Below are 20,678 nucleotides of genomic sequence, written 5' to 3' on the forward strand. Positions count from 1 at the left end.
GTAGTATTACGCAATGTTGCTCTCTGAGAATGGTCTTGTTAGATCTGTGAGTGTTTACACTACATGCCTAGGTGCTGTTGGATTGAAGGTTTTTGATATTTTAGCCGTTATTAGGTAGAATGCCTTCCACTTTACTGCAAAACTGCATAATTCGTAGCATCGGCAAGAAATATCCTACCAAAAAATGCCTGCTTGGAACTGTCGTTGGTCCAGCAAAAAGTTCAACATGTCTGTAGCAGACAGCCCAAGTTTCAAGATTGTAGGGCCATCCAAACAGCCGTAATAATAAAAACAACAAAAGTAGTCAGTGAAATTGGCTGTGTTCGGCCCCCACACACTTTTGTGACGTAGGCGTGACGGTTCCCATAATTCATTGTGTCGGTCCCCACTTTCTGTGTCGGACCCCACTTTCGACCTAATTTCTCTGTGACGGACCCCACAACCAGCCTATTTTGTGTCGGTCCCCACACCTTCTTGGATTTATGACTTGCCGGTTACTTGTATCATTGTATTCATTGAATCTAATTGTCTCGGAGTTATTTTTCATCAAAAACCGGCAAGGCAGCACCTTTTGTGATACCAAGTAAGTCAGATGACATCAGTATGTGTGTGTGTGTGTGTGTGTGTGTGTGTGTGTGTGTGTGTGTGTGTGTGTGTGTGTGTGTGTGTGTGTGTGTGTGTGTGAGAGAGAGAGAGAGAGAGAGAGAGTGAGAGAGAGAGAGAGAGAGAGAGAGATTGACACCTTTCCAGATCACTCCGGTTATGCGACACTACCGCGAGCGTCACTACCGCGTGTCACACTACGGCGAGTACGACACTACCGCGTGTAACACTACCGCGTGTCACACTACCGCGAGTACGACACTACCGCGAGTATAACACTGCCGCGTGTCACACTACCGCGCGTACCACAACCGCGAGTACCATAACCGTAGAGAGAACGCATGCAAACTTACTTCTTGTGAGTTTGTGTTCTAACGGCTTTGATTGGAAGCAACCCATTCTATATGTATTCTGATAGTGTGTTCTGATCGTTTTGAGTTCTTGGTTAGCATGACAAACATTGAATTAGTGTTCAGAGAACAGACCAGGCCTTTTTGTTTTATATTTCAAGGAAACATTTCAACCTTTGCCTTCAGCCATGGAAGTCATAAAATGACACGCGGTAATGTTATACTCGCGGTAGTGTGACACGCGGTAGTGTTATACTCGCGGTAGTGTCGTACTCGCGGTAGTGTCGTACTCGCGGTAAGTTCTGTTTCCGTACCCGCGACAGCGGCAGCGACAAAAGAAAACGCGCGCAAACGCGTGACGTGTTTCCGTACTTGCGTTTTAAACATGCGGTAAAATCTGTAAACTCCCGCGTTGCCGCGCGACAACGCGAAAAAATCGCTCCAGGACCCTTTCAAACAAATCGCGTCGCTTGCCGCTTGTCGCGCCGCTAACGCGTCGCGCGTGTGGAAACACTCCTGGTCATTTTCTATGTGCTTGATTTTCGTCGCACCGCTGGAAAAACGCTATCGCGGGTACGGAAACACAACTTTAGTGTGAGACGCGGTAGTGGTACTCGCGGTAGTGACGCTCGCGGTAGTGACCAGCACCCGATCACTCCACATAAACGCTGGTTCTGGTTGCATTGTGCCGCTGACATACAGCTAATAGGATTTTTACACCCCCGGTATAGGGGTGTGTATAGGTTTCACTCGATGTGTTTGTGTTCGCAAGTAGATCTCAAGAATGAACGGACCGATCGTCACCAAACTTGGTGAACAGGTTCTATACATTCCTGAGACGGTCCTTACAAAAATTGGGACCAGTCAAACACACGGTTAGGGAGTTATTGGTGGATTAAAATTATACAAGGCCTGGTATAGACGGACACCCCCGTTGGTCAAAGGGAAATAACCATTCTCACTGCCACCAACTGAGAAGGTTATTTCCCTTTGACGGGGGTGTAGTTCCTATCGGAGGAATTTCTTGTTTTAATCCTTTTGTGGTATTGCTGATGATGCTGAACATGTATTTTACTAGTTTACCAATATGTATCTTTGACCCTGATAGCCTACGAAAACGGAGCAATCATGGCCCAACATTGGCCCAATGCTGAATTTATTGGCGCGGTGTTGAGCCTTAGTCGGGCCGTTGTCGTAGGCTGTCAGGGTTTATGTAGCCTTGTTCCATTGTATTCTGACTGTCATAAAGTAATTAATTTTAAGAGAAAGCAGTCATGAACACAAGGAGCTGGGAAAAGTTGCCTCTTACAACAAGCGTGGATAAAGACACATACTTGACACAGGCAAGTACTCTTTTTTTTTTTTCAATCACCACTAGAAGTCCCTGGGCAGCATTTTGCTCTGAAAACTGAATCTCACATACGACAGGTGGATCTTTTATTTTAAAAATGTGCCAAATTGCATATCTCCAAGGCCTTAAGACTAAGAGTAGATATTGGGAAGGCCAGTTCAAGAAGGTGTGGGTGGATCAACACATAATTTGCTGGTATACTGGGAACCGTCCCAGAGATAAATAATGTTATATATTATTTGTGGCATAAACTAATAAAGTTAGTCTCTCTCTCTCTCTCTCTCTCTCTCTCTCTCTCTCTCTCTCTCTCTCTCTCTCTCTCTCTCTCTCTCTCTCTCTCTCTCTCTCACACACACATACACACACATACTGATGTCATCTGACTTACTTGGTATCACAAAAGGTGCTGCCTTGCCGGTTTTTGCTGAAAAATAACTCCGAGACAATTAGATTCAATGAATACAATGATACAAGTAACCGGCAAGTCATAAATCCAAGAAGGTGTGGGGACCGACACAAAATAGGCTGGTTGTGGGGTCCGTCACAGAGAAATTAGGTCGAAAGTGGGGTCCGACACAGAAAGTGGGGACCGACACAATGAATTATGGGAACCGTCACGCCTACGTCACAAAAGTGTGTGGGGACCGAACACAGCCAATTTCACTGACTACTTTTGTTGTTTTTATTATTACGGCTGTTTGGATGGCCCTACAATCTTGAAACTTGGGCTGTCTGCTACAGACATGTTGAACTTTTTGCTGGACCAACGACAGTTCCAAGCAGGCATTTTTTGGTAGGATATTTCTTGCCGATGCTACGAATTATGCAGTTTTGCAGTAAAGTGGAAGGCATTCTACCTAATAACGGCTAAAATATCAAAAACCTTCAATCCAACAGCACCTAGGCATGTAGTGTAAACACTCACAGATCTAACAAGACCATTCTCAGAGAGCAACATTGCGTAATACTACCATAAATGGATGTTTTGTCCGCGAATTTTGGCGTGTGGGAACCGAGTGGGAACCGAACACAAAGGGTCAGGGCACCGAACACAAAGCGTAGGGGAACCGTCACAGTGTCACCGGTGTGGTATAATAGTTTTTCCGCAGTGTACCAATCAGAAGGCGTGTGGCATAAGGGCATTATATTCAACTTCACAATCAGTGGCGGCCGAACGTGAACAATTTCTGAAGCAAATCGAACACGAAGTGGACTTCTGCGTTCGTCTGGGAAAATGTGACAATGTTGCTGACAGGTGCCATTGTTTTATTTGAAACTTTGAACTTCCGGCGGAAAGGAAGTCAGACCATAGATATCCCTTGTATAGGGGAAAGGCCCCAATTAACGGACACTTAAGGTTAAACCCATTTTTCTCACAAAGTATATAACATAGCGCAATTTTGAAAACGGATTATTGTAGATCTAACCTACCTTTATATTCATGTTGAAAAGAATTGAAAAAATCTGTAATACTTTAAAAGTTATTAAGGTTTGAATTTTTCGGCAAATTGTCCGGTTTTGGGAAACCTACTGCCTAAATCCGGACAGGGGGTCACCAAAATCCGGACACGAAATTCGCTGCACGTTCAACTACACACACACACACACACACACACACACACACACACACACACACACACACATTTATTACATATTACACATATTACATAGTCCGTTATTTGGGCGCACGTGGTGGACGGTATTTGGAAAACCCCACTAGTTGGAGTTACAATGCAGCTGTTGAAAAATGCGTTCATTGAGTATGTCGTATTGCATGGTATTTACTAATAGAGTGTATGAACTATCTACTTCAACCAATCAATTCATCTCAGAAAGTCGTAACTTCTTGCTGCACTTAGTTTACAAATGTCTAAAATTACAGTGAGAGTGCGAAAAACAGAAAACCACTTACCGTGCAGAATTGTGTGCGTTCAATTGCCATGTTATTTTGGTGCAAAGTGAAAGGGGATATCACTGAATCGTTTCGCGCAAAATTTTTTTGTTGTGACCTCCTATTTCTGAGATATCGCGTGTCCGTTATTAGGCGCCCGTCCAGTAATTAGGGCCTTTCCCCTAGATCTATGGTCAGACCATAGATCTATACAGACGGGTCAAGGGATATCTACTGGTCAGACTGGACAGACCGTTAAATACATTCGTGTCGTCACGCGCGCACAACTATTGGTAATTCTGGATGAGTCCATCTCTCGACAGAGGGGGGGCTCGCGTGCTCCAACAATGATTCAGTACAAAATGCTGCAGAAAAAATGTAAACAGGTTTTTTGTAGTAAAACAACAGCACCGTTTTACTGCAGCATTCTTGAGTTTCAATTTTACTGCCCAGAAAAATGTTTTGCTCCAAAAAACCCGTTGCTTCGGCAAAAGATGACATTATGCAGAAATGCTGCAGAAAAGACAGCAGTTTTTCTCCAGCACTGTTTTTCTGCAGAATAATTGAATAATGCCAAAATGCTGAAGAAAAAGTGTAAAAAGGTTTTCTCCAGTAAAACAACATCACCGTTTTACTGCAGCATTCTTGATTTCAATTTTACTGCAGTAAAACTGTTTTACTGCACAAAAAAACCGTTGCTCTCGCAAAAGATGAAATGCTGCAGAAACAAACAGTTTTTCTCCAGCATTTCTGTTTTTCTGCAGAATAACTGAATAAAGTCATAATCCGCTAAGAGGGCCCCAAAGGGGGGGTATCATCACGATCACGGGAAGGGAAATTTTAGCTTTCACGATCACAGTTACCTTGATTTTTGTTTTCACGATCACGAACACCAGTGGCAAATCACGGTCACGGTAAAAGTTGCATGTACAGAAAGCACGTGTCAAAGTAAACACAACCACACGCTCCTCTGGATCTATTGTTTATTCAACACAAAGTGAGAACTGTTGTACTTTTTTATTAATTTTTTTTAATTCTCTTTCATACACACATAGAAATAAATATGATTTGTAATCAGTAACAAGAATGTTGTTTTCATTGTTTTCTCTCTCTCTCTCTTTCTCTGTCGAACTCGAAGCCACAAGCCTGAGCCTGCGAAGCAGGCGAGCCAACTAGGGGGGTCCGGGGGCATGCCCCCCCGGATTTTTTTTCAAAAAACGGTTAAAATCTGTGCAATCTGGTGCATTCTGGGCATCATTTTCAGGGCTGTAATAGTGTTGTGATCTTGTTAAAAAATCCCATTTTAGCCTCCCCCCACCACCATTCAACACACCTCCAAACTGGTGAAAACAACACTACTGTGCGATGGCTTCATTGAGACCGGCGCCCGGTCGCGTTGCGCGATATTTACACGGATCGTTTTTGCGGAAATGTTTCAACTTCACCGGAATAAATTTGACTTTACTGGATTTTGAAAACGGCTTTATCAGATTTCCGGCAATTACCGGAAAAGTAGCATGCCTGACAAAATCCCCAACGAACATGACTTTGATCGTCTTTGACATGAGGATCAAGTGACCCAAACTGGCACGTCTCCCCGCCATTGTTTCTGAATTTAACCCATTGTTGATATTAAAGTTTACAGGCGCTAAAATAAATCCAAGCTTAATGCAAAGAAGCGACAATTAGAATCTATGCCAAGCGTGTCCACGTTGCTGGGATGAAAAACACATTTATAGTTTCGGTTTTGGCTACACGCAGACTCGATCTCGAGCCAGTCGAGGTCACACTGAGCGAGTGACAGCAGGACGTGGCAATGTCGACAATGTCAATGACCTCACTCCAACTCAAAGATCTTGAACAAATTTCAGAGTCAAGATCTTTGCCTACATTCAGAACAGTCATAGAGCAACATAGATCAACATACCTTGATATTTCGTCTTCGGAAAGACCGACCCGTAGCCTGACCTTTCCACCAAGGAAGGCATTCTCGCCGCGCCGCCTGCTTTGGTCTGGCTTGAATCCACAAAATATACAGAAGTTCGATGACAGTACCGCTGCACGCCTTTTTTGATCTTCGAACTGATTCGAATTTGACTGAATGCACTCAAAACTTTTGCACGAAGCCCTTCCATTGGATGAAGTTTGGCAGACTTTTGCAATTTGCCTTCTGATAGGATCTCTTTATTGTGTGATTGGTTCTCTTAAAGGGAAGCAATCGCTGTCAAAATCATATTTCTGAATGTGTTGTTGCTTCCCTTCAATTGGGATTGGCTCCTTGACGAATAGAGGATCATAGAGTGATACAGCTGTGAAAAATGTACGTTGAAAATAAAATGCTTTGCAATAATGCCCATCACGATCACGAACTTGAACAAATGACGATCACGATCACGAGACTTGCCGATTTTTTTGTCATCACGGATCACGAACAAAGTCCCATCACGATCACAGAAATGGAAATTTCGGCAATCACGGTCACAGAAAGGTCAAAAAACCGGCGCCAATCACGATCACGATTCAGTTTAAACCCTTTGGGGCCCTCCGCTAAGGATAGAACAGTTGACGTGGTTAAGTATAAACAAACAAGTAAACAATGACGTAATTTGAACTACACAGTCCGGATGTTGTGGGTAAAACTTGTTTACTGCAGTAAAACTGAATAATGTCATCATCCGCCAAGACTGAATAGAAATCTGTGATAGGCCTACTGCCAGCAGCGCCTTCTACGGCACTGATTTGAACGTTCCGCATTCAAATGGATAAGCACCTTATTGCAGAGTGGTCGCAGGCATAAAAGTAGCACTGATTTTCTTTCATAAGTTGCACGTATTACAATACGCCCACATCCGTTGCATTCAGTGCTTTAGAGTTGGAAACAAAAAGTCTGTCTATATAGGGGGCTATAACAAACACTGTACATAAGGATTCCCATTGTAATTTCTTTGGCTATAAGCCTATAGTGGCATTATTTTGCTAACGGGTAGGCCTATTCAGTGATTCAGTTACCAATTCTAAAATGTGTGTTATTCAAAATCCATCCACGCTAGTTTTCATGTTGTTGGGCTGGTTGTCAATGACCTAATTAGTACTCGGTGTATCATATTGTCTTGCTGCTACACAGAGGGTGCAACTGCAAGGCATTCACATTTCGGTCACTAAAACTAGTAAAACGCCAAAATCTCCATTCAGATTTTCGCGGGAACCCGTGATCTGCATGATGTAAACCCCGTGCTTCGTTTATCAACCATTCAAGATGGCGGCCACTTGTACATTTCCCGTCGAATGTGACAGCACCCGACTGATTGATTTTAGCCCTCTGTAGGATCTACAGATCCCTGGAATTGATGAGATAAAACGTCAACAAGATAAACATCACTCATTAACAGCAAATCTGTGGGATAATGTTTCTTTTATTGAGTGAAAAGTCGTCGCAGGTCGTGCATGTGTGTGTGTTTTGAGCCGCTATGTCCATGCGAGTCGTCTGATTCTACAGCGTCGGCTACTACGAAGCGATCTTGGCATTTTTATAGATCTGTCTTCAGTTGGAAATTGACTGTTTCACTGACATCATGACTGACACACGCAGACGAGTAAAACTGTACATGCTGAACGAAGACCGCCAGTGGGACGATCGGGGTACGGGGCATGTGTCGTCGGCATACGTTGAGCGGTTACGAGGAATGTCCCTGTTGGTGCGATCGGAAACTGATGGTAAGTACAGGTCAAACAACAGACAATGACATCTGTGACCCATCGTTCCGTGTTTTGAGAAGTGTCGGGTTACCCTATCACCACCGTAACCGAAAGATGCTACATAATTCACTGTACGTGAGTGAAGCAAAGGTTGGATTAGACTACCCCAGAACCCTCGGCGTGTTGTTGCATCTTCCGAGTTATTCTCACAATGACAAAAAAGCAGTATCACAGATTGCACTCTTCCATAAATTGATTTCCTTTAAGGGCCACTTCAACAAAAATGATATTTTCATTGGTAGTAACACTGATTTATGAATCACCGTATTCAGTATTCTCACTCGGTCACTGACTTGCAAAATAGATTAAAGTAATGTAAAAGATAGGCATACCAAAACTGACAATTCGAGAAAATACAAATTGGAACACTGAACAGCAGGGATGTTGCTCCTGGTTTTTGTAAATCGGACAAATGTCCGGACCTAATCAACAAGAAAAGGACATTTGACCAGCTTCACAAATTTCAAGCGGACATTTTACGTGATGCACATCATCTGCTTTTAATTTAAAGTTAAAACTGTTCTCTCTTTAGAAATCTTTTCTTTGTCTTTTTTCCTTAATTTGGGTTGCGTATACCTCATAATTAGTTTGTTCCATCAGCTAACTTTTTATATCAAAAGGAGTAGGACTACGTAGTACTAGTAGACTAGAAATGAGCCGGGGAAAGCGATTTTGGAGTACTTAGCAACTCTACATTTTGAGAATATGTTTGGCTGTGTTCACTTTTTTTAGGGCCACCTTTTGAGAATATGTTTGGCTGTGTTCACTTTTAGCGCCACCTAACCACCACCACCCCCCCCCCCCTCTCTCTCTCTCTCTCTCTCTCTCTCTCTCTCTTGTGTGTGTCTGTGTTTTAAACATATTTTCTCTTTTTATCTCGGCGAAGCTGGAGGTATCCCACGAACGCTACACTGTAATCGACTTGAGAAATGTTCATGCCGATAATACATAATAAAGAAGGATTGGGGATGGAAGTTTGCCCAAAATTGGGAACATACTAACTAAAATACAGTGGATGACATGGGCCTCCCCGTTGTTTGAGCAAGCGCCACACAAGGCCGCTTTGGCCGGGTAGAAATTGCATAGTTTCCAAGTCTACGAATAAAGCTCGCATAAGAACATCGAAAGGCTTTGACGTCAATGCATCATGACGTTATGTCTCCCTGCAGTCCTTCTCTCTCGCGGTGTGCATGTGCGTTTTGTGCACATGTGTTAGTGTGTGTGTGCACGCACGTGCGTGAGTCTGTACTCGTGTGTGTGTGTGTGTCAGGCATGGGAATTGTCCACCAAAAGGCAAATTTCCGCCAATTTTTTTTTTTAGTTCCGCCGAAAAAGCAAAAGTGTCCGCTGAAGAAATTAATGGGGTAGGCAAAAATGGTTCTAAGAACTTAATTTAATGGCAAACTTGGAGCTCAAATTGCACCATTTGGGTTCTTTGGAGACAAAAAATTCCAGGGGGGGGGGCATACCCCTGGACTCCCCTAGGCGCATTGTGCCGCGTACTTTGTTATTACTTAAATATTTTCAGCCTTTTTGACATTTTTCAATTTCCAAGCCTGTTGTGTGTAAGTGTGTGTAAATGTGTGTAAGAGAAAGAGTGTGTGTGGTTATTTATGTGTGTATGCATATATGTGTTTTATGTCTATGAAGTGTGAGTGGGTGTGTGTGTGTTTGCAAGGATGTGTGTGTCCGTCTGTCTGTGAGTATGAATGTATGTTTTGTGTGGTTGAGATTTGTGTGAGTCAATGTGTGTGTGCGTGCGAGTGTCTGTAAGAGAGAGAGAGTGTGTATGTGCGTAAGTTTGTGTGTGTGTATGACTATGAGTGTGTTTGTAAAGGTGTGTGTGTCCGTCTGTCTATATGAGTGTGTGTTTTGTGTGTATGAAGTTTGTGTGAGTGTGTGTGTTTGCAAGGGCGTGTGTGTCCGTCTGTCTGTGCGTATGAGTGTGTTTATGAAATTTGTGTGAGTCAATGTGTGTGTGTGTGTGACTTGAGGTGTGTACGTGTGTGGTTATTTATGTGTGTGTGTGTGACAGAGAGAGTGGGTGTGTGTGCGTAAGTTTGTATGTGTTTGTAAAGGTGTGTGTCCGTCTGTCTATATGTGCGTATGAGTGTGGGTTTTGTGTATGAAGTTTGTGTGAGAGTGTGAGTGAGTGTGTGTGACTTCGGGTGTGCGTGTGTGACTTGGGGTGTGTGTGTGAGAGAGAGAGAGAGAAAGCGGATTTGTCTTTCGCTGGGGGTATGCAGTGCCTTGGCATTGCACTTCTACTTAATGCTACTTTTATTTTGATACGCGGTTGTTTTTTTCGTTTAAACAATAACAAAAATCACACAGTTGAATTACAATTAATATTAATACTAGAAGGGTTAGACAAATAACAGCAAATTACACAGTTAACTCACTTGGTGTTAGAAAAGTATCATTTCATCAATGGATGTATGACTATGAGCCAAATTAATAAATGACTTGATTGACTGCTTTAAGTTAGCCATTAACTAATTACTAATTAGAAGTGAGTTTGTTCCATCATCTTCTATGTGCTGCTGCTAACTTTTAAATTAAAAGAACTCCATGTACGCAAACCCTAAAACAACCGATGTTTAGGGTATGTAAATTGTAATTACTCCATACTTGAAAGAGACCAATTCCATGTCAATGGGCTACATAAAATGACTGAACACTTTCAGTTACCAATGCTTTCAAACAGTTGCTGTTGCAGATATTTTGTTGTGTCTAGTGGTTGTGTTGTGGTTTACACATGTTGCCGAATGAGAAAAGAGTCACCTACTACCTAGTGTTTTGGGGTGGGTTGCATGAGAGAACTCTAATTCCAAGCTCAAACGGTTCGACTTTACTCTAAAGCTTGCTCTGTTAAGAATCCGCAAAGCACGAAACAAAGTCGGTCTTAAGGGCCGACTCAACAGAGAAAGAGGGCAAGTCGACGTTGTCGACCTACTTAGAGCGTTGGTGGGAGATACCTACTTAGAGCGTTAGTGGGAGATTCCATGACGTCACGGAAATGTGGTCAGCAACAGCCAATGCAAACTGCAGTCTAGTAGGTTCGTGGGAAAAGGGCGCATCAGAGACCGTCTGTTACACAATAATGTACTCTGCGGCATCTGGGCGCATTCAAGCATGCACAGGAAGCGCGCGCTCATACCAACACAGGAGATGCCGTGTGTAGTGCAAAGTAGAGCGTTCGGCGTTATAGTACTATTTTGTGCATGTTGGATCGAGTAGAAAAAAATAAAGATTGTCTTCTTGATCTTGAATCGCTCACTACTGAAAAGGTAAACATCGACCAAAAATTAAAAAAGTAAATACAAAAAGAAGATAAAAATACAGTAATTACAAAAAAACCACGAATTATATCCACAAAAAAATGAAGTTAAAAACAAAATAGAAGGAAAAGAAACCAAAGTCATATCATGTGAGATTAAAAAATAAATAATAAATAATAAATAAATAAATAAGATTAAAAAAATTCAATCAAATAATAAAACACTTATAATTATGAAGCATTAGGTAACAAAAGATGATTTCTAACAAATAAAAAAATAATATATTAATGATTGAATAAATAAATACACATTTCAACAAATAAAAAATAAAAAAATGATTTCACCCTAAAAAAACAAAAAACCTTTTGGTTGCCTGGCACAGATGAAGTAAACAAGAAAGTTGTCTAACTCCGTCGCGTTGGTGCGACCTATTATAGCACCAAATGATAAAAGGTTTTAAAAAATCATCTTGCAAGCGGCAACTGGCTGGTTAAGTCTGTTATCTCTGCCAAGCTCAGCGTTAAGCCTGGGGGGGAGCAGGCTCAAAGTTAAGCAAGAAACGCTGTGCTCAACAAACGTAAGACCACTCATGCACCCCGGTTTTCGCGCTTTCGGCGTAAAGTCAACCATCTCAACTTTGAGCACATTTCCGCCCAGCTTAAGTCGTCTCATGCAACCCACCCCTGCTCTTGAGTACATAGCTGCAAAATTCTGGCATGGCCCAGCTCTGCGATCTAAAATGAATGAAGTGTGTAAGAACCTTGATCGAAGCAAGCAAAATTTAATCAGACTCTGTCCGCCCTCTACAAAGTATGCTAGGATATAATGTCTAACCAACACCGGACCATATGAATGGGATATTTGAGTCTTTGAGGCAATTAATCGGACTATGACCAATGTCCGACGATTAAGTCGGACAGTGAAGATTAAAGGCTTACTAACTTACTCTCGTGTTTACAAAGTATAGTTTGCCCACAATCGATGTCAAACGCACCATAAGACCATATAATGACGATATGTCGTCATGCGCGGACCATATAGCCATTTATAGGTGCATTTCAGCTTGTTCTAGCCTCTGAAAAAGTGAGGATGTCAACAACGACACGGAGTTCTCTCCCTTGCGTCAACAGCGCATGTGTTGCCAAATCTATAAATAGGACGATCCAGATCAAAATGAAAATTAACATATCTCAACATTGAAGGGGTCCTAGACCACAATATTTTGCAGGGAACTTAATTTAGCATGTCTCCAGCTGTTGGTAAAGCAATTAGCGTGTATAGTCATCGAGTACATATGGCTTTAAGAATAGCAATGTATTCTTTGAAAAGGTTGGTTTTGAGGACAGATTTGAATAAGATTGGTCAAATCTGTACCTGCTTATGGTTCTAACATAAGAAATAGAACTGTTCAATATGATTGATACTAAGGCCTAAAAAAAAAATAGGTGTGGTTACGGTAACCCGACCTACCCTATTTTTAGGGGCCGACCCTATTACTTTTTATTACATTTGTAAAAAAAACACACACAAAAAAAACGAGTGCAGAAAACGCAATGAAAGCGAAAGCGCTCGAGTCGCACACTTATTTCCCTGTCAGTGTCAAGTAGGTTTAATTTGTACACATTAGAAAAAAAAGTTTAAAAAAAAAGTGATTGCCTACCTTCCTACCCTATTTTTTTTTGGCTATGTTACCTTAACCACACCTATTTTTTTTTTTTTTTGCCTAACGATTTAAACATCAGCCAACGTACAAGGCGCTCCGGAACTTTAAGGCAAATGTGGCCACCTACAAGAGGCAAATGTGGCTAACCCTTCAGTTCAAGCAGTTACTAGTTAGGAAATAGTGACTGGAGCATGCCTGGCGGTGAGCCCTGAGGTAGACCAAAGGAGAAAGGCACAGGTTATTGTTTACAAATATGGCTCGGTTCTACCAAAGAAGTATGATGTTAGCCACTGAAGAGATGAGAAATTAGAAGCGGGTCAAGGTTACATGTTTTGGTAGAACTAAAAGATGTTTTCATAATTTCAACTCATGACTTACTTCCCTGATTTTATCTTCGGAGACATCACTGAGACACAATAGTGGCTCATTGCTGGAGGGTTATACTCGGACATGGAAGAATTCTGAATGCAAATCAAGTTTGAACCTGATTTTTTTCACTCTGGCTCTGTCTTCAATAATACGCTCTGTCTTCAATAATAATTTTATCTGCAAAAAGCTTTGGAAAGATGGATAGCGGAAATATTGTCAGGAAATTGGTTCTTTCGGAAATTGTCACATTGTACAGTTCTACTTTTTTTTGTAGTTTTCTTTATAAACTGAGGAGACTCGAGGAGTACTATCTATCCTGCACATTCTTTGACTCCAGCAAGTCTTTCCCAAGGAGACTATATCACAGGATGGCTTCCTGTCACTTCAAGAGTCAAGACACAGGTAGCTCCAAGGCAGTTGCATGTCTGTCCAGTATGTGCGTATTGTACTAAACAGGGGTGGGTGCTGAGCTCAGACGCTAGTTCTCACTGTACAGCTCTGTCAACAGCATGGGGGTTGCTCACTGTTTGATACACTTTCGGGAGTATGAGCTAATATCATATTAGTAATAACAGTTAACACATTTGTGATCATAGTCTGACTCTGTAGCTGGGCTCACCGGTTGTCTGATCAGTTATGCATGGTCGAGAGGTCAATGAACTAAAAAGTAGATGGTCGGTGGGGGTATCAACTCAGAGTTAACATTAACACCACCAAGAGAAGCATAGAACCACTCATAAGTTGGTACATGTACATAAATATTATATTTTAAAGTTGAAACTTTATAGAAAGCTGAGATAGTCGCCACACAAAAGCAGGCAGTTGGTGGATTTCTGACCGTCTTTCGATGACTGATGATCATGATATTCAGCCCTCATAACAGAATATAACTAATCAATAAAAAATAAATATCACAGTTGCCAGTCCTGATTTTGCAACAGTAATGGATGTTAAATGTGTTGATGGATTGTCTGTCTTTGCAGGTTCAATTTTGTTGGAGTCCAAAATCCAGCCAGACACTGCATACCAAAAGCAGCAGGTATGGTCTTTTCCTGCACTTTCTTTTGGTACATGTATGCATAATTATAACAGATTTTCATAACTTCAGGTAAACTGGCTTTGCCATTTGCAACCAAATGTATGTGTATGCAGTGTTTCCCAACCTAAAAAAACATGAAGTTTTTTCACTCCCAAGCAAAAAGTTAAGAAGTTTTTTTACTCCCAATCCAAATGTTAAAGAGTTTTTTTTTCTGCGGTGCGGTATTAATTAATACTACATAAAAAATAGCCTTCATGAATGCACAGCTGTAATTGATTTTTTTTTAAACTATCAACTAAAACTATGCGTACACACCAACGCATTTGGGACCGTCGCATCCTCATCTGTTTTCGCCAACCATGGAAAATCCCGATACCACTGATCGAGAATTTGATGGTGTGTACGATTAGCACTTTCAGAGCTAGAGGCATCATCAGGTTGTGTAGCAGGCACTATAAACCCAAAGGCGTCCGCCCCGTGATCGGGAGGTCGTGGGTTCGAACCCCGGCCGGGTCATACCTAAGACTTTAAAATTGGCAATCTAGTGGCTGCTCCGCCTGGCGTCTGGCATTATGGGGTTAGTGCTAGGACTGGTTGGTCCGGTGTCAGAATAATGTGACTGGGTGAGACATGAAGCCTGTGCTGCGACTTCTGTCTTGTGTGTGGCGCACGTTATATGTCAAAGCAGCACCGCCCTGATATGGCCCTTCGTGGTCGGCTGGGCGTTAAGCAAACAAACTATAAACCCAAACAAAGCCAGCGATGCGGTCTTGGTAGATTTCGCATGTTGTTTACTTTTTTTCCCTTTAGACGCCATTTTGATCGTAAGCACATGGCACGCGTCAAGGGAAACTACTCGTTATTGCATTTCGGTTGTTGCCCCTTCACATTGTTAGGGAAGCTTCTTCAGTTCATGGCCGTCGACTCTCGGCGAGCGGCGAGTCTGAGCGCGACTAAAATAGGGTTTGCTTCTGAAAGTACATTGATGTACTCTTTCTACACTGCTCAATATCGAAACCCAATACTTCCATCTGAAATTCTTGAACGTTTTTATACTCCCAAATGATTTTTCATAAAGTTTTTTTACTCCCATTCCCAAGCTAAAAAAACATGACGTTTTTTGGAAAAACATGACGTAACAAACTCCCAATTGGGAGTGATGTGAAACACTGGTATGCCAAGAGATGGAGTGGAAAAAAAGTCAATTATCTTTTTTTTTTATCAGTATAATCTGTTTTTGTTCCTATTTCTTTGTTTCTAAGAAATTCGTGAATTCATTGAAATGCAAGATATTGAGTCTGTGGTTAGAGCTTCCTTTCCAGCATTAATAACTTTAAAATAGTGCTGATTGTTTTGATTCTTTTCACCAACAAAATTGATGGTAGTAGAGAACACATAATGATGCTGTTTCTACACCTAATTTTTTGATTCCCCAACACAAATTTTCTGGATAGAACCTCCAGCAATGGTTACTTGATAGTACTGTTTGTTTCTCATCCTATCCTCACACACACAAAAATGATGATGATAGAGGACAACTTTACATTTTTTTTCACACAATATTTTCATTCCCAAGGAACATATCTGAATTTCTGAGGGGAAAAATTCACAAACACCATTCTGCTTTACTTTCAGGAAACTTTGATTGTGTGGTCTGAGGCTGATAACTACGACCTGGCCTTGAGCTTCCAAGAGAAGGCGGGCTGCGATGAAATCTGGGAGAAGATCTGTCAGGTCTGATATTTTATTTCCTTTGAAAAATAGATTAATACTTATGTTGACCAGCTTCAAACTTTTGATACATGCTTCAGTGTTCTTTCCAGACTTAGACAATGGCAGGTTGGTTGGACATGGATTGAAAATATGTATTGGTCCAAATGTTCTGGCTACAAAAAAAGTTTGCCAGAAGATCTCGAGTCCAACATGAATTAAAACTATAAACCAGAAAAATGTGTCAAATAAAAAAGTATACGGCATTGACTGAAGACAGAGCCCTTAGAACAACACTGATGCATCATGCTTGGGTTAGCCAGTAAATTGACTAGAACAATAATGACATGTGTTTGAAATCACTCATAAACTTTACAGACTGCATTACATTTTGTTAAGCTTATGTTGTTACTTTGAAATTGTGTTCTCATTCAGATTAGCAGTGGTCTGTGCGGAATTTTCAGGGAGAGATAGTAAAAGTAACTCATGTATTAACTTTGTGTGTTGACAGGTTCAAGGAAAGGATCCTTCAGTGGACATCACTCAGGATGTTGTTGAAGAATCAGAAGATGAGCGTTTTGATGACATGCCAGATGCAGCGCCTCCCATAGAACTACCACCTTGTGAACTGAGCAAGCTGGAGGAAATTTCAGAGTTGTTCAGCAGTGTTCTGCCATCCCCCATTCGTCGCGAGAAACTGGCTGTGGCCATTGAAAATGATGGCTACATCAAGAAACTCATTGACCTTTTCCACATGTGTGAGGATCTCGAAAACATGGAAGGGTTGCATCACTTGTTTGACATTTTCAAAAGTGTGTTTCTGTTGAACAAGAATGCGTTATTTGAAATCATGTTCTCGGATGACGTGATCTTTGACATTGTGGGGATCATGGAGTACGACCCGGCTTTAACCCAGCCAGCAAAACACAGGGACTACTTACGTCATAAAGCCAAATTCAAGGAGGTGGTACCAATGTCGAACTTCGAACTGGAGAACAAAATTCACCAGACATACAGAGTTCAATACATTCAAGAAGTGATACTTCCTACGCCCTCTGTTTTTGAGGAGAATATGCTGTCATCGTTAAGCTCGTTTGTTTTCTTCAACAAAGTGGAGATCGTCAGCATGATTCAGGTGTGTATAAGCTGTCTCATGGACATTGCACCCTATCTCCCCTTGTGTCCTCTTCAAATTGTTCTCAAGTCTTAGAAGAAAATGATCACAGGAGGATGGGAAAGTAGCAGGGGAAAATGATCACAGACGCAGGGAAAGCCTTAAAATACCCAGTCATGCTTTCAGCAAATTTGACATTGGAAATCAGACGGGAGCTGTGACCAAGTGGATAAGACACGGAAGGTCGCAGGTTGGAATCCTGGCTGCGCCTGGTGGGTTACGGGTGGAGATTTCTCCTGTCACAGTCCCAGGTCAACTTATGTGCAGACCTGCTTGTGCCTTATTCCCCCTTGTGGCTGCCTGAATGGCGGGGTAAAAACAGTCATACAAGTAATAGATCATGGGTGTTTTAACCCATGAACAAAGAACAAAACTTGGAAATCACTGACAAAGTTGTCTTAGAAGTTGAAAAGCGAACTGCGTAAAGTATTCGAAGTTTAATTTTCAGTGACTTCAAGGTTGTGCACATGTGTCTGTACTTACCTGAGTCATGCTTGGCAGAACTTATTCCTTCTGTCTCAGTAGTATCAGACTTGAAACCTGTAAACTGCAATAACTTGAATAAGTCCTGTGGGTGTGGGTGGGGGGGGGGGGGGGGGGGCGGGGGGCACTGTGTGCATCCACATGTTCTTGTTCTATTACTGTCAGGGGGGAGAGGGGTGAAGTTAAGTATAGGAGTTCCTGAATTCATGTATTGTAACATGTAGCTTGGTTCTTTAACATGTGCAGTGGACTGGCCTAAATTTTAACTTCAGGAAGTTACGATTGTGTGACTGAGAGCGTGCCTGTCTTGCTATTCTTTTCAATAGACTCCATGTTGTCGACATGTGATACTAATAGTATTAAGTAATACCCAGGGTTCCACACAACCCCAAAAGTCAAGGGTATTCATACCCTTTCAGGAAAAAAGTAAAGGGTTTTTATACCCCTTCCAGATTTTTCACAGGGTATGAGTGACAATCGGTGTATCTATGAAATGTCATTTTTGACTCACATGCGAAGCAAAAGTGAGTCTATGTACTCACCCGAGTCGTCCGTCCGTCCGTCCGGAAAACTTTAACGTTGGATATTTCTTGGACACTATTCAGTCTATCAGTACCAAATTCGGCAAGATGGTGTATGATGACAAGGCCCCAAAAAACATACATAGCATCTTGACCTTGCTTCAAGGTCAAGGTCGCATGGGCCATAAATGTTGCCTAAAAAACAGCTATTTTTCACATTTTTCACATTTTCTCTGAAGTTTTTGAGATTCAATACCTCACCTATATATGATATATAGGGCAAAGTAAGCCCCATCTTTTGATACCAGTTTGGTTTACCTTGCTTCAAGGTCAAGGTCACAGGAGCTCTTCAAAGTTGGATTGTATACATATTTTGAAGTGACCTTGACCCTGAACTATGGAAGATAACTGTTTCAAACTTAAAAATTATGTAGGGCACATGTTATGCTTTCATCATGAGACACATTTGGTCACATATGATCAAGGTCAAGGTCACTTTGACCCTTATGAAATGTGACCAAAATAAGGTAGTGAACCACTAAAAGTGACCATATCTCATGGTAGAAAGAGCCAATAAGCACCATTGTACTTCCTATGTCTTGAATTAACAGCTTTGTGTTGCATGACCTTGGATGACCTTGACCTTGGGTCAAGGTCACATGTATTTTGGTAGGAAAAATGTGTAAAGCATGTGAGTCGTATGGGCTTTGCCCTTCTTGTTTTCCCATATGATTGCCTGTCTGGTAGTTATCACCTTTGCCATTTTGACGTTGTGACAATACATGTATATCATAGTGTATCAATGCATTCGGTCCTTTCAAGCCACGGAAACTCATTCATCCATTTTTGCTGGAACACCTTGTCTTTCCCTGACTCACTGAGCACTGCTCTTGCTGCAACCCATAATGATACTGACTGATACTGACTCATTGTTGCTCTGGCTGCAACCGCCAAACGACAATTTTGTCTGTTTGGGGTCGGGTTTTTGTTCTTTCGTTATGTGAGGCATTTTTTTGAGCAGGCGACAGCACCGGACAGGCTAAAGCGAACAGTGCCATCGAGATGATCAGTTTAAAGATATCGCGCAGTTTGAGGACAAGGGAGGCAACCTCTGCTTCTAGGCGTGTCGGTGTCGACAGAGGAGTGGCACGAACACGGCGTGTACTTCAGTGGTCTCAGTACAGTTTTTGTCAGTAAAAATTGAAAAAAGGATTTGTTTTAAATGTACACAATAATTGAACGGTTCGTCGGAAAGTGCAGTGAGTCTGTCAAACAGTTGAAGTTGACGGATTTCTTTCGTCCTGTGTGAATTCATAAACACTGCAATGGATTTTAAACACTGCAATGGATTTTATCTTTAATCTTTTTTGTGGGGAATTAAAGTGTACAACAAAATAATGACCCCCCGCGGGTTAGGGGGAGTCCCATATTGGTTGGGACGAGAAAGAATTTACCCGATGCTACCCAGCATGTCGTAAGAGGCGACTAACAGTTCTGTTTCTCCTTTTACCCTTGTTAAGTGTTTCTTGTATAGAATATAGTCAATGTTTGTAAAGATTTTAGTCAAGCAGTATGTAAGAAATGTTAAGTCCTTTGTACTGGAAACTTGCATTCTCCCAGTAAGGTCATATATTGTACAACGTTGCAAGCCCCTGGAGCAATTTTTTGATTAGTGCTTTTGTGAACAAGAAACAATTAACAAGTGGCTCTATCCCATCTTCCCCCCCTTTCCCCTATCCCATCTCCCCCCTTTCCCCGTCGCGATATAACCTTGAATGGTTGAAAACGACGTTAAACACCAAATAAAGAAAGAAAGAACAAAATAATGAACTGTAGCAGACGACAAAACTGCCGACTCTGACTGAACCGTGTACTTCGTCCGCCGCGCACTACGGAGGCTTTTTTTTAAAGGTATGGCACTGTTTTATCTTCTTTATCTTGCTTTTAAAAGAAAAGTAATCAGTTTGATCATTTTCGTTATCGCGAAAAAACGTTAACTCGAAAAAAAATATTGATCCCTTTCATTTCGTGTAAAGCGATCTCGACTGTATAAATAAACTTAATTAACGATGTGGCGGACGTGTGTGAAGCATGTTTGAATCATGGATGTTCAAATGCTGTGTGGAGTATGCTCATTTTTCTGAAAATACACCAAGTTTGTTTGAGAATACTCTAAGTGCAAAACAGGGGTTCCCAGGTCTGAATATTCCAACATTGAACGGCAAGTGCAACTGAGATTTGAAGCAGGGGGGGAAAAAGGGTTGAAAAAGGATATTCTAATCTCGAAGCTTTGTCTCAAGGACAAGTCTCTCTACTGATAAGCGCTTGTGAAGAAAAATATCTGAAGTTCAGGCACTTAGTGGTGCTTTTAGATTACTGAAGTCAAAAGCTGCATCATAATAAGTGTTCCAGTCAGTAAGAGTTAATTGATATTTTTGGGGGAAGAAGCAATAGAATTTACTTAATAATCTTGTACACGAGATAACA

The 20,678-nt window shown here is 41.6% G+C and overlaps 1 protein-coding gene across 3 annotated transcripts in view; it reads left to right on the forward strand.

Moving 5' to 3' along the window:
• Positions 1-7,445: 7,445 nt before the first annotated feature.
• LOC138953424 (serine/threonine-protein phosphatase 4 regulatory subunit 3A-like) overlaps positions 7,446-20,678 on the forward strand; it is a 37,822-nt gene continuing 24,589 nt past the window's right edge. For all 3 annotated transcript variants that reach the window (XM_070325230.1, XM_070325231.1, XM_070325232.1), the window contains exons 1-4: positions 7,446-7,909; positions 14,248-14,303; positions 15,939-16,037; positions 16,525-17,148. In XM_070325230.1, coding sequence (XP_070181331.1) covers positions 7,768-7,909; positions 14,248-14,303; positions 15,939-16,037; positions 16,525-17,148 — 921 coding nt within the window. In that variant the 5' untranslated portion in view covers positions 7,446-7,767. The remainder of the gene's footprint in view (positions 7,910-14,247; positions 14,304-15,938; positions 16,038-16,524; positions 17,149-20,678) is intronic.

This window comes from Littorina saxatilis, linkage group LG17 (genome assembly GCF_037325665.1).
Source record: "Littorina saxatilis isolate snail1 linkage group LG17, US_GU_Lsax_2.0, whole genome shotgun sequence".
Classification (NCBI taxonomy): Eukaryota; Metazoa; Mollusca; class Gastropoda; order Littorinimorpha; family Littorinidae; genus Littorina; species Littorina saxatilis.